General features: G+C 41.2%; 1 protein-coding gene across 1 annotated transcript in view; it reads left to right on the forward strand.

Annotated features, from left to right (window-relative positions):
* Positions 1-370: 370 nt before the first annotated feature.
* T265_12908 (hypothetical protein) overlaps positions 371-15,141 on the forward strand; it is a gene marked incomplete at both ends in the record, with an annotated part of 98,259 nt that continues 83,488 nt past the window's right edge. Inside the window, 6 exons of the mRNA XM_009166216.1 lie at positions 371-448; positions 490-669; positions 707-774; positions 808-1,034; positions 10,547-10,899; positions 13,924-14,136. Of these exons, the coding sequence (XP_009164480.1) occupies positions 371-448; positions 490-669; positions 707-774; positions 808-1,034; positions 10,547-10,899; positions 13,924-14,136 (1,119 nt within the window). The remainder of the gene's footprint in view (positions 449-489; positions 670-706; positions 775-807; positions 1,035-10,546; positions 10,900-13,923; positions 14,137-15,141) is intronic.

Here is a 15,141-nt window from a genome sequence, read left to right on the forward strand (position 1 = left end):
GACCTTATAACTGGCACATATTCAAAAGTTCTATTTACATGCGCAACGCCCTTCTATGTTATGGGACTTGAGCGATATACGGTGCTCGAATGCATCGGCGAAGGATCTTTCGGGCGGGTCTATCGGGGTCGGATAAAAGAAACAGGGCACGTGAGTTGACGGTGGTGTTTTCTGTATTTTTGCAGATAGTTGCCATGAAATTTATTCCAAAAGTTGGGAAGAGCATGAAGTCTTTGAAAAACTTGAAACGGGAAATCGAAATCATGCGGTCCATGCACCATGCAAACATAATCGAAATGAAGGACACATTTGAGACCGATAAAGAAGCACGTGTGATATTTCACTCTGTTCAATGTCAGCAAATTTTTAGGTTGTCGCTATAACTGATTATGCAGAAGGGGATTTATTTCAGGTTATTGAAGATGACGGAAAGCTCCCTGAAGAGATTGTACGTGTATGATTTTATATCTTATGCGTCATAACACACAGGTACGCTCCATTGCTTGCCAGCTGGTTTCTGCACTGTATTACCTCCATGCCCATCGCATCCTTCATCGAGACATGAAACCACAGAATATCCTTCTCGGACAGGAGGGCGTTGTGAAGCTGTGTGACTTTGGGTTTGCTAGAGTTATGAATCTAAATGCCATGGTGCTAACTTCCATAAAGGTAATAAAGTCCCCTATTTTTCCTACGCTGATTCCAGGGTACGCCACTTTATATGGCCCCAGAACTTGTGCAAGAACAGCCTTATGATCATACAGCGGACTTGTGGTTTGTTTCGTGCCTTTTGAAGTGAATTTTTAGGGCTTTGGGTTGCATCCTCTATGAACTCTTCGTCGGAACACCACCATTTTACACTAATAGCATTTTCCAGCTGGTGAAGCTAATAACAAAAACCTCCATACACTGGCCGCCAGATATGAGTCATGAATTCCGAGACTTCCTATCCAGGTTATTGCAGAAGGATGTCCGCAAACGCCTTCAGTGGCCGGATCTTTTGGATCACCCCTTTGTTGCTGATGGAATAGAAAGTAAGTACCATTCACTGTTTTATCTGGGAGCATTTTTACAACACAGGTGTTGCACCAAACTTGGGACTATGGCTTCTAGTTGTTTTTGGTCGTGTAAACTGTGATTTTGTACAAGCCATAACAATATTGCCTTAGTTGGCATAAATATTACCACCTCTTTTGAATACGTCAGATAAAGCAGTTTCTGTACTAGTAGGGATGGCGCGCATTCTTTACCACTTCTACAATGTTCGATAACCTAAAAGACTTTCCAACTGAAATTGAAATTGTTTCGGAAACAACGATCACAGGAGCATATTCAGACCGAACGATGGAGCACGACCAGCCCTACAGTAATGAAAACAGTACATGCTGACAAAGTGCAATACCTGGGTTTTTCAGAAGGATATGTGTAGCAAGGAAATAAACACATAAAAAGCGAATGTGCGTTGAAAATCTCAGACAAACTGAGCAACATGCAGAGAGATGTTTGCTCCAAATGTGCGTAACACTAAGTCGGTTACGCGTGCGAAAACTACCGCTGAACTGGGCAAGTAATGCCAGTTTCTCGAGTGAAATAGCGAACTTTGCATAAAAGTGGGCCCCAGACAAGTACTTTCCCGTGTTTCATTCATGTAATATGCTTGGGCCAAAAACGTCGTGGGATTATTCCAATGCTTAAATTGAGGCTTTCCTATCCCGTAGAACTTTTAGTGCCAAGTTGGGTGATTTCTGGCCCTGAAGTTTGTGTGGCTTTCGAAGGCTATTATGGAGAGAAATGACAAAATAGAGTGGGCTTAGGCTCCAACATTCACAAACGTGGAGGTCACATATTAACCGTCGGTAGGCTAGATGAGTGTTTGACAGTCATTGGGTCAATATTATAGATCAGGGGTAAACATGAGTTGGCTTTATCACTCAGTTCTTGAGTACAGCACTAATAAGTGAAGTTGACAGCTTCTCCGCATAAATTGAAACAATTTCAAAGGAGACAGTTATTACTAATAACTAATTGGAAAGAATCCTGCAGATTTCATTCAGACTTCTTTAGGAACTACTGACAGTTTGTGCACCGAGGAACGTTTTAAAAAAAAACCCAGTTATGTTTTTTGAGCAAGCAAAAGTTCGGAGACGTTTACCATTTATAAACGGATTAAACCAGTGTCTTTCTGTGCTATTTTCCAGAACCATGTCAAACCTACTTTGTTTTCTCCCCTTATTCTTTAGAAATCCTTAGAATAAACGGAATTCTTAACGTATTTTCCAGTGTTATGTCTAAACAAAATCCGTTACAACAGTGTTTGATGGTACTAAAAATTGGTAAGGCCCACAGATGCATTTAATCCTTTCTTCTAAGCTTGTTTTAATTAGATTATCACATGCAGAACAGTCAGGTCCCTCACACTAGAGAATCTCTTGGATATGCGATGAAAAGTTTTCCGAAATGTTTGGAATCTAACTGACCGGGTTATTTGCAAATGTACTAAGTGAAGTATAGAGATGGCAGGGGCTTCTCTTCTGCAATTCTCAATAAACTGTTGATAGAGCTTCATCCTGTGATTATATACAACAGTCAAAGTATGTAGTAAACCACCAAGATTAATTACATTTAGTATATTCCACTGATTTTTGGCAGCATATAAGCTAATGCTTGTCACAAGATGTACAAACCATGAATTGAACGTAGTTGTTAGTTTTCTGAGGACAAAAATTTTTTATTCAACCGTGTGATGTAACGCATGCAAATAAAGGATCGAAGTGTATTTAGACAGAGTACCTGTAATGCAAATATGACGTCATAATATAAGAAGCTTCGACTGTTACACATCCAAAGAAACTACGAGCACCAGCTTTGATGAATGAGAATTTTAGTTCTTTACCTCTATGACCCATTGCTGCCAGGTTATTCAGCGAGCCAAAAGGTTGTTCTTTTGTCGTCATAATTGGATCTCTGTTCAACTTCTTGTATGCCACGCAGTACAGTTCCGGTTAGACGAGATGCTCCGTCTAAGTGGGACTACATAGACCAAACAAAGTTTGGTACAGGTACTCTTGCATACATCATGTATAATTTTTTGCTGTTAATCTAAGGAATTCGTATCTGGACCACATAAGTCACATGTGATTTGTGATAAAATTTGCGGCAAGATGTTTAGTTATCCCCCTGTTTAGCGTGCTAAAAATGGCGTGGCAGATAAGATTTTTGTCCTCAGCTGCTTACCGGTTTCTGCAACAAATTTCCCCTCGATTCACTTTTGGAACCTGTTTGCTAAACTGTTTGCAGTTTCTAAGCCCTGAGTGCAGGACACTACACTTACAAAAGTTGCCCAATCGGGGTGGCTAATCAGAATATTTCTTTGGGCAACCAAGAGATGCTCTGGTGTACTAACTTTGCCTTAGAGTTTGCAAATCACTGAAGCTTCAAATCCTTAGTGCTACAGGATAATAGTGGAGTACTTTAGTTTGAATCATGTAAAGTGTTTGGCCAAGCACAGTCTTACATAACCACTCTACACGGTTCTCTGTACTTTTGTTGAGCCAACGTAAGGCTACATACAAAGTGTCATGGTTTTTCAGCGTTCCTGGCCGTCTAACAGTCTTTAACTCTTCCGCAATTTTTGTTTGCATATTTAGAATTAGTCTAATAACTGTTTGCCATGCAGTCGCGTGCCTATGTATTTTGTGGTTCAGGTTACCGAAAAAGACTTTTTGTGAGGTTGAAGTCCACATACACCATATTTATGCCAACAAGGTAAATAGCACAACTCGGCATTGCAAGAAGACCACCGGACCCAAAAGGTCACCAAAATAGAGAGGCATTTTTCGGCAGCGCACACGACACAACGAAGTGGTTGACGATTTGATAAGAATCAGTAGGCCATGCCAGCCATTGGATGCGTGGTATAAAAACTGCATTAAAATGTAGACCAGACGTTTGTTCAGGTAGGTTAGTGTTTTTCTATTAAGTGCAAACACGTACCGAAGCAGTGCGCCATTAGACGTCAATCGGTTCCTTAAAGTTTCTTCCACTGGAGTTTTACCTTCCATCCACTGTTTAGATTCTTATAATCATCCAGTTTGCTTGCCTAAATCATAATTTTTACCGCCTAAACAGACATTATTCAGCAGTTAATGGCAAACGCAAATGTACGGTACATGTATTATTATGCGCCAAATTAGCTTGCCTAGCCTAAGATGAAACTATCATCATCCCATCTGCACACAAAAGATGCATGACCGTTATCATGGATAAATCGGACTACGTAGATAAAACAAAGGCTTTGCTTAACGAAAGTACTACGTATCGCCGTCTAAAGGATGACCAAACCAAAAAACTTGCGAACAAAATCAATAAAAGTATGAAGCGACTGAGCGACCTCCAAGAGATCACAATCAAAGAATATTGGCGAACGAGAGCCAGAGATTCCACCACCTCACGCTTCTACGAACTTCCAACAGCGCACAAGGAGACCACACCACTACGGCTAATTGTGTCACTTTTAGGCACATTACCTTAAAACTTTGCAAAAAAATTATGGGGAAGGGTCAGATATCCCATCAAGGGATTGAAACACTCAATCAAAAATGCAAAACAATTCTTGGATAAACTAAAGAACGTGACGATAGAAGAGAACGAAACAATGGTTTCATTTGATGTTAGCTCACTTTTCACATCAGTGAACCTTCTTTCTGCAAAGACAACGGTCTCTAAACTACTGGATGGTCATGGACGTCCCAGCGGATCTCTAAGAAAAAAGATATCTATAAACTGCTCAACCTCTCTTTGACCACGAACTTCAAATTCAATGGGGAATACTACGAACAACTAGAAGGAGCGCTAGTGGGTTTCACAAATTCAGGGTTTACCGCCGAGGTTGCAGTGCAAAAACTGGAGAGGATCGTGTTACCAGATATAAACACAAAGCTGCGGATAAGTTATGTAGAAGATACCTTTGTCATCATCAAAAACGCAAACTACAACGAGCAATCCAATTGATAAACAGTATCTCCGATGACATCACGTTCAAGATGGAAGAGGGAAACAACAACAAGCTGGCGATTTTAGATGTTCTCATCACAAGGTTGCTAGATGGACGAATGCAAACGAAATTCCGCAGAAAGGCTACGCACGAGGATCAAATTCTGAACTACCACAGCGACCATCAAAACTATCAAAAACACAGCTGCATTCGGACACTATTCAAGCAAAATGAACCATACTGCAAAACATGGAATCAAAGGCAAAAGAAGAGAAACGCTCATACAAAATCTTTCAAAGAAACGGTTATCCAAGGAATTTCGTGCGTAGATCTGTGGAAGAATGAGCCTCAACCAACTCGACAACCGGAACCACAGGCAAAACAATCACATTGCCATACATTAAAAAATTTCGGAGATGATCGCAAGGATACTACGTCAGCATGCCATAAAAGTTGCCCACAGACTGACTGACACACTGCAAAGAGCACTTTCAAAACCAAAGGGGATACTTAATTCAATGGAGAAGACTAAAACTCAATGCAACGATTGTCGAAACCACTACGTGGGACAAACAGGGAGGAAACTGTCAACTGGAGTCAAAAAACACAAGCTCGCCACTAGGAGACACGACTAACTCTCTCCACTCTCTGCACACGAAGATGGAGAGGGACGATTGAAATAACGTCAACATATTTGGCCAGGCAAGAACAAAGCAGGAACGAGACTTCATGGGGGCGTGGTCCTACACTGATGGAGGAATAAACAGACGCATTGAGACTGATCCTGTCTACCAGCCTCTGAGGACAAAGGAAATCCAGAATAACAAAACTAGGAGCCGAACAAGGATTCAAAGAGAAGACCAAAAGAACTGCGAACTATCAAAAATAAGTGGTACACCACCAACCAATCAATCAACAGAGAAGCCAACCACCACGCAATGCAGATCACGAACGGACCAACCGGAAGCGACAATAATGAACGCCAATTCCAACGGTAGCATGGTAGTAGAAAACAAGAAATAGAAACTCCAACGCCACACAGATTATGATCAGACCAACCAGAATTCAAGTACGATGATTGCCAATGGCTAATCAGGTTACAATGCAAAGGCTGCTCTTTGTAAGATATATAAACGCTGGCACGAAACGAGGGACTACCCAACCAACAGCGCAGTGAAAGTGTTCCTCGGATGACGAACGGACCAACCGGAAGCGACAATAATGAACGCCAATTCCAACGGTAGCATGGTAGTAGAAAACAAGAAATAGAAACTCCAACGCCACACAGATTATGATCAGACCAACCAGAATTCAAGTACGATGATTGCCAATGGCTAATCAGGTTACAATGCAAAGGCTGCTCTTTGTAAGATATATAAACGCTGGCACGAAACGAGGGACTACCCAACCAACAGCGCAGTGAAAGTGTCTCCTCGGATGGTGACGAAACGTTTGCAAAGCAGTTGTCAGGCTTGGTGAACAGATCAACGGCCACCTGATGGGTTACTAACTTATGCAGCCGAGCTACCAAATTCCAACACATTGCGCTTGGCACTAGTTTCAGGACTCCCTAAGCCATCTGAAAGTATAGTTTTTTATCATGAGTCCTAAGTTTGTGAATAAGGTGTTGGGAAGAATCCAATTTTAGTTACTTTTCGGTTCCTAAGAATAAGGACGAACCGTTAACCTTCGCGTTGCTAAAAGAATTCTGAATTTTGACAGAGGAATCTTCCAAAGTCGGTATTACCTTGCTTCTTAAAAGAGGACAAACATTTGATTTAGTGCTAACTGCCTCAGCATTTTTTACGCAGCACATTTGAGATTCTCACATTTTCCGGAGGTTTTCTAGCATACAGAAGCTTCGGTAGTTCATCCCCAACAAATGCTCATTGTCTCTTGGATCTTTGATGTTTGTATAATCGTGGTTAATTATTGATCTGAAAGTTTTGTAGACTGAACTTAAGTAGGATCCGCTTAATGCGCGTTTTTTATTTGCTTTCAAGATATCTAAGTGGTTGTGTGTTTGGTCGAAAATTTTTTAAAGTTTTTCTAAGGGTTTGGCGGTGTTTCCGTTTTACCATAACCATTCAAATTTCTTTGACCATTGGTTGAGGTGAGTTGAGATTTGTGTCAATGCAAATGGCTTAAACAAGCAGCGTCTGTGAGCATGCAAGATAATCACAGCGATGCGTTCCTTTCAGTTCTCAGATAGTTCATACGATGAACCGTGGTTTCAGAGACAAGGATGCAGGTGACCGTTTTGGTCTCAGATATGCTGACATCAGAGTAGCTAAACGTGGTCTTGTGATAGTGGTTTGTGTATGCAACAGTCATCCTTCAATGAAACACATCTGGGAAACACAGACTATTGCCCACTTTGAAGTAGCGTGCATTTGATGAATTGGTTCTGGAGCATGACAGCACAAACGGTGGGTACCTAAAAGGTCATGTTTTAGCCACTTTAAGGTAATACATGAGCAGCAGCCGTGAACATTAAACGGACGGCAATACAAGAATAACTTCGACTTATGCAAGGTACAGTGTTTTCCAGTAAAATCGGATGCACAGTTTCTCTGTAACTCCCGGTGGAGGTGGCTTCTTTCAAGGACAATTGTTCCGGAGGCAATTCAGCCTGGAATGCCTTGTTTTTAATCACATGTAGTGCATGGCAATGGTCACAGGGCCTCTGTCTGTGAACTTTATCTAACTCTCTCAGTCTATAGTTACATACATCACTTCAATCTTGCTTGTTGGGGAGAAACAATGTCATGGAAGAGCTATCAACGGACAGCTTTATTGTCGTAGTATAGGTAGAATAAATGGTTTGAGCTGTCTTCAATCACAGACTGGCAGTCGATCATGCTCCGTTTTTGGTTGCGTTAAGAGGTTTGTGAATTTTTCAATAGAGCTCGCGTCCCTGATTCATTAAGCAGCAGTGCATATCTTGCGAGCCTTTAGAACGTGTCAAACTCACATCCTTCCGACTAGTAGTTTAAAAAAGCCGTTTAGGCCTTAGCAGCTAATAAACAACGTGATTAATTCTCACACAGTCAGGATGTAGCGCCCATTCTTCATCAGTTACGAAATTCACATCATGCAATCACGTGTTGAACGACTCTGTGAGTGAGAAATGTCTCAGACTGTTTAGAGTGAGTACACTTGAGCTCATTTTACTCCTTTCGGCGACCCAAGTGAGGTTAGAACCGCACAACAGGGCCGTCAACTGTTTACTAATTTAGTGTTTCTTTTCAGCCTTAGTATTCATCCTGCTCAAATACTACTGCACGACTCTTTCGTTTCGAAGAATGCACAACACAGAAAACTGGCCTGAGAAAATTTTCACCCTTGATGTAGCTGCTTCCTCCTCAACAACGATATATATTGGGTAGGACCTAAGGAAGGAAAGTAGATATCGGCGTCACATGAGACATGTGCTCTAACTGTTCAGCGTGGCAGATGAACTGAATTCACCCGGTTTTGGTGGGGTGTAAATGAAGACATTTACTCAAAATTGCCGACCAATAGACTAAGGTAAACGGAATTATGGAACTCTCGGCTTTAAGATTCCACTCCTATTACACAGTGACTGGTGCTTCACGATGAGCTATCACGACTGCAGTTGTGGCAGGGACTCTCAAAAGTTTGAAGTCAGAAAGAGTTTGTCGCATCATCTTAAAATCTAATAATTTTTGACGTTGCGTTGTTTGTATACAATTGGGTGTCGCATCCAACAAAGATCTCTGCTTATGGTGTTGTTTCAAACAAATCTGGGCGTTTTTAGAATAAGCGCCCTGGTTTCCTGAGTAAAACAAAATCAAGACAATGCCAACAGAATTTCCTAGGTCCGGGCATCAAAGATGGATTTGTTAGAATTGCTGTCGCAAAGAGATTTATGTGTGTTGGAGATGGAATGCCTGTGCCATTGAACTTATCAACCTTACGGTAGTCGACTAACTGATGGCCGCAACTGAAAGCAAGTTTGTCACCTTTTCGGGCCCTCTTTGAACATTTCAAGGCTTATGATGTTGTTAAGGGCATAAAATTATTTGAGATGTAGACTACTTTGTCCATACAGGGATTTTCCTTTGTATATTCATTTGCGGTGCATATCACTGGTTTGCGCGGCTCTGGTGTAGTTTTCATTCAGGCCCTAGCCCCCAACGAGTCGTGTTTTACTAACACTATGAATGTAAGCACTGTGGAGGTTTTAGCATCTGAGAGGCAATGCATAGTGTAAATAATGTGCACTTTGATTATCGGGAACATCTGTCTTATAGTGCTGATCATGTGTGAGATGTGTACCATACCATTTTACTACCCTGGCGACCCCTTTTGTCCACCATCTCAAATCTCTCCGCCAATCTGCCAATACTTGTTGTATAAGATAAAAAGATGGTTTGGGGAAAACGAGTATTCAGTAATTTCTAACTAGACTAATTTTAAAGATGTATTATGCAGCTGATTACTTTTTCAGCACGGTGGGCCTAACATTCTTGTCACTGTATAAAGGAAACAAGGCCAAGATGAAGCATTTGGTACAAGGCGTTTCTGAGAACGTACCCCATACAATATATTTCGACTTGCATACTCCTATAAGTTGCCTTTGTTTTTTGCAAAGTCATCCAAGAGATGTACTCAAGGTGAATGCGTTGGACGCACATTTCTTCTCCACATTTGCAATGCATTTCAAAGTGACCTTATTCCTGTGATGCAAGTTGATCTGCTGTCTGGTCACAAGTCTAGGCGAAATTCCTTTTCACGAATTCCAAACTCGACTTCCGATATCTGTCCCCGTTTTCGGATGTCTTTTTTCGTTTTTAACCTAACGAAATACACAAAATATTCTACCCTAAAATGGGAAGTTGGAAGGACAACTAGCAAGTTTTTGACTGATACTCAAGGAAAAATTTCAGGCAGTGACTCCTTGGACCGGACACCTGACGATGAAGTTCGGCTGCTGCCAGTGTCCACTATCATAGCCCACCTATATTCAACGGAGTTTTCGCTGAACAGAACAACAACTTTGCTGGCTGTCTGGCTTTAAAATTGCCTTTGTAGTTTGGTGGACGTAAACTCGGGAAGTTAACTACCGAACGGTTTTGTTTAACATGATTATGTTTTCTTGGCATCCACATACTCCCATTTCAATTCACAGCATGAATCGCTGGGTATCACTGGCATTTTCGCCCTGACAAATATACTGAAAAGCCGCGCTCCACTCAATCCTTATTGTTTTATATCAATTACACGAATCCTTCAACCCCGTCGAAGCTTAACTATTAGGCCCACTTTTGTCAGGATAATTCTGTATTTATAAAAAATCGGAAGGATTCACCGTCTGTGGCACAAGATGATCTAACCACCGTTCTTACTTTCACGTCACTTGCTTAGCATTCTGGTGATTATCATTCTTGTGCACTGAGAAGGTGATTTTGACGAAAGCAAGCGTTTTACTGGAAAACAGGGGTAGTCGATTAAAGTAGTCAAACGAAGAAGCAGGACACCTTACAATAGGACATATTATCTAACGTTAGCGCTGAACTTTGTTTTTAGTTTCTCCTCGAACACGTATGCTATCCAGTCCATTCACGCAACCGCTCACTCCAAGTCAGTTGGCCGAGAAGGAAAGACAAACAAAGGATCTCTTACGTCCTGGAGGTTCGCGAGTTCTGCGTCGGACTGGAGAACGGAACACCTTACGTCAAGTGAAGGAAGAAGGCTCTGGAGATCATTTACAAGGTATTCCCCCTTTGGCCCCATCGTCGCAGACTCGGACCGCTGCACGTAGAACAGAGCAATCCAACACCAATCATATACCTGTATTGACCAGTAACAGGGAGAGGGTTGTGTCCACTGTTGATCCCCATACCTACGCTGCTCACATCAAAAGTTCGGATGTGAAAAATGTAGGTGTTTAAATGTGTGAATTTGCTTCCTTGTTCCGCACATTGTGATACAGTACTTTTGTAAGGTTGATGGCATCAGCAAGCAGAACTTTACGTGGGTTGAAGAATAGAGAGTCTTTAGCGAAATACACTCATTTGCACTGCGCCTACCTGATGAGCCCCGAGAAGGGCAAAACCGATCTTGGGCTGTCAGCAAACTTATGAGTAGTGCATCACAAATAGAGAGTCTTTTTGAAATTAGATACTTCAATTTTCAGGTCCACAAACTGTGTCCATTGGATAATACCGGCTGAGATCCATTGATATTTAGTGGTATCCAAGACACTGAGTTGTTTCTTAGATCGGTTGTTTTGGTGTTCACACCAGTCACTCGTGTCTTACGTAGCTGATTCTACCGTATCTGAAATATTGGCCAGTGATTTCCAGTGAAACTGATTCGTCGCGGCTGCACTCAGCTAAACCCGAGGAGTCACACTACTTTGAGTGGATCAACCTTCTAAAAACAACTTTACCTATGCTTCATTAAAACGTTTGCTGAGGACGCAAAAACTAACCCTTGTGCCAGCAAATCAATTCGTGCGAATCAACCCTTACATAGTTCCGATATTCGTCTCGTCTTGCAAATGCGCACGATTGCGTAATTGTATAAATTCTTTTCAACCAACAGCACAACTTATTTACCAATGTCTGCAGGATTTAGACATTTCAAGGTCATTCATCATATTATTGCATAAGATACCATTGCGCTCATTGCGCTGAATTTTTCCGGTGTAGTGACCTGCTTAAACATTCCATTTGATTCAATACGGGCTACACTAAAGGCTCTAGAAGTTGGGTCAAACAATCAGAACCGTCACACTAATTGACAACAATCCCTATTGACAACCCCTATGGTGGGTAACTTCAAATGCTCTCATAATTCACTCTATTTGTACTCATTCTTGTCAAAAAAGAGAGGGAGAGCCCAAACTCCCTCCTTTTCTACGCTAAAAGCTGGATGCTTTGTCAATGGTGAAACTTAATCAGAAAAGTTTGTTTTAAACTTCGGAAATTGCGTTAGCGTAGACAGTAATAAACCAAGCGATAAAAACTTACCGCTGTGCTGGTTAATTTCAAGATCAAAAGAACACGGGTTTCCAGTAGACTAATCCATCTTGGCTCTAGTCGGCTCAATCCAGTGGGGGTAAAATGGGTTTTACCGCCAATCAGCATTAGCCCAATATAAACAAACGATGTATATTCGTAATGCACTACTCATAAGACCGCTAAAAATTTAGTTGTCTGGAAATATCACAAACGACAGATTCAGCTGGTTTTCAGGTGACTACCTCGCAGAAACCAACTTTGTTTGAAAATGAGTGTGTTTCGCTAAAAATAAACGACGTTCATTTGTTCACCAGATCTGGGAACAAGAAAGAACAGTACTCTGTCGCTGAGTTTCATTTCGAATCGGCCACCTAACAGAAGTAAATATTCGTAGTTTTTTGTTTTGCTATAACTAGCTGTATTAGATCTACGGTTTAGACCAGAGCGACTTGAAAGTGTAAGTCAAAAAGTGAACTTATCATCTTTTCTCAAACTTGCCCTCCGCGATGAAACCTTCGGGAAGTAGAGGTATAGTGAAATGAATCCAATACAAATGAATTACCAAAATTCCTGCTACTAATTAACGACGCCTAATAAAGTTCTCCGCAAGCCTCTCAAGTCTTACACCCAGTTGGACGAAGCCGAATGAGCACCTTTAACTCCAGTTTGTACTGTCACGAAACTGTTATAATGATCAAAGTATCAGTCTACTAGCAATAAAGCACTTACGTAGCTTCTTACCTAGCTTCTATTCTAAGCTTGAATAAACAATAAATCATTTAGTATTTTGTCCGATTTTCGGATGAAGTCTACTTGGGTAAATTGGTTATCAACGAGTTGCGCGTGGACATATTCACGTGACTTTCACCGAAACGATAGCCGGCCTTACAGACATTGCTGCTGATGGCTGTTGTTTTGTGTGCCCTGTCAGCAGAACTATGGCGAAAATCACTACTGCCATGTAATGACGCTAGAGAGGGAAGACAAATTGGGAGTTTTAGGAAGCTCTGCCTAAATTTAAGTCCGAAATGTACATACACATTTGCTTCCCCACACATCCGTCCATTTATCCATCCACCTACTTATCTGTCAATCAATCAACTAACCAGTTAATCAACCAGTCGACCAACCAACTCTATCTATCTATCTATCTATCTATCTATCTATCTATCTATCTATCTATCTATCTATCTATCTATCTATCTATCTATCTATCTATCTATCTATCTATCTATCTATCTATCTATCTATCTATCTATCTATCTATCTATCTATCTATCTATCTATCTATCTATCTATCTATCTATCTATCTATCTATCTATCTATCTATCTATCTATCTATCTATCTATCTATCTATCTATCTATCTATCTATCTATCTATCGTAGTCTTCGTCCCACTGAGATCTGAAACGATGAACTACCCAATCGTTTCCAAATTTTCCCAACTGAATAATGTCTTGCTGGTTTGACGCTGTGAATCATTGATCTTCAGCATTCAGCCATATACTGGTTGATGGTTCAGTTCGAACATTCATCATCTTCCTACCCGTTGACCTGTTTTCGCATAACATTTTTGTGCAATCCGAAACTTAGGCAGGTTCACCAAACCTGCCACATCAGAATTCGGCATATAGTTTTGCTGTTAGAAAACAAACTTTCGCTCAGTCACATCACAAGAAGAGCACCTGACCCTCCCAGCTATTCGTTGCTGGAAATGACCAGCGGCAGCTTGAATCGACTGACCTCGGAAGACTTTTGATAGATATCTCTCTGTCAGACTTTTGATTGTTCCACACATCCCACTTTCACAACTGAGAATGCTCATAAGTTGGGATAATATGCATCATTCCTAAGTTAAATATGGTTTTGCCGGGTAGTTTATGAACAGTCCAAAGCAGTTTCTGATATCTGATTGTATTGTTCTTCGTGTTCGTAGCAAGAAAAACGTTGGTCTCATTTGCTACCAGAAAATGAGGAATTTGTGCAATCACCCCCAACTCCTCGGGAGAATCGTATCGCGTCAGACTACGAGCGTGATAAAACAATACACGATCGGTTCCGGGAGACGAAGGAACAGTTGAAAATGTTGGCAACCGCACCCTCATCCGCAGATATGGCACGCCAACTTGACCACGTGACTGACTTATCGGTACGTTTTGGTACTTGTTATCTCATTTAGCAAACACTTGGAGTGGATATAGAGCCGGAAATAGCGTAGTTTTCAAGTTTACGGTTTGTCAGATACATGGAAGATGAATACACAGAAAATGTAGCAATTCCTTGCACCTGGCGAGACTTAATCCAAAATCTTCTTGTTTTAATCGTCTTCGTACAGTGAGGCATACAGTGCTTCATGCACACCGGAAAGGAAGCAATTCAGTTGTGTTAGTTCGTATAACCCAAATTCAGTAATAATGTAAACAAAGGTGAAATCCGACAGTTTCTCATCTACTCAGAAATTTACCTGCAAAGGTCCTGTGCCCAAGTTGCCAAACCTATCAACAGAAGAATATTGGTCCAGTGACCTTCTGGCGGATAGATCTTACGCTTTGATATGTTTGTCGGGAAATCGCCAGTATTATTGTTACACGAAACAGATTCGGTGATTTGAGCCCGATGTTCAGACATGGGTATCTGTGGTAATTAAGTTTCGTACGTATATCGGTACAACCCGACAAACTAGAAATCCAGAATTCAGCGAAGAGTGGCAACCAGCACGTATGTATTCGAATTGGCGAATATGTACAGCATATGGAATATTAAAACAAGAGAATAATGAATAGAGCAATGAATAGAGCATCAGTCATGTTCATCACATCCGCCACACCTTGAATGAACGTGTGGGTGTTTATAGTTCAGAGGTGGTCTTGACCGCAATCTTTCGGATCTTCTCGGAATGGAAACTTCAGAATCTTCACAGGTAGTACGTTCTTCAGATACAGCATTTTGTTCGGATACCACAAGATCATCTACAAAGGACTCATTAGTATTTGAAACAGCAGGAGTGCCGTTAACAGACTGACCTCTGGTATTGAACTCAACCTGGTCAATGTGTCTCCGATGACAAGAGAGATCATCCAAAGCGAGAATTGTGACCATTCGTTTGCCATTGGATGAAAGCACTATTCCTGTTGCGGGTCGTAAATCATTACCC

The sequence above is a fragment of the Opisthorchis viverrini genome, assembly GCF_000715545.1.
Source record: "Opisthorchis viverrini unplaced genomic scaffold opera_v5_23, whole genome shotgun sequence".
NCBI classification, from domain to species: domain Eukaryota; kingdom Metazoa; phylum Platyhelminthes; class Trematoda; order Opisthorchiida; family Opisthorchiidae; genus Opisthorchis; species Opisthorchis viverrini.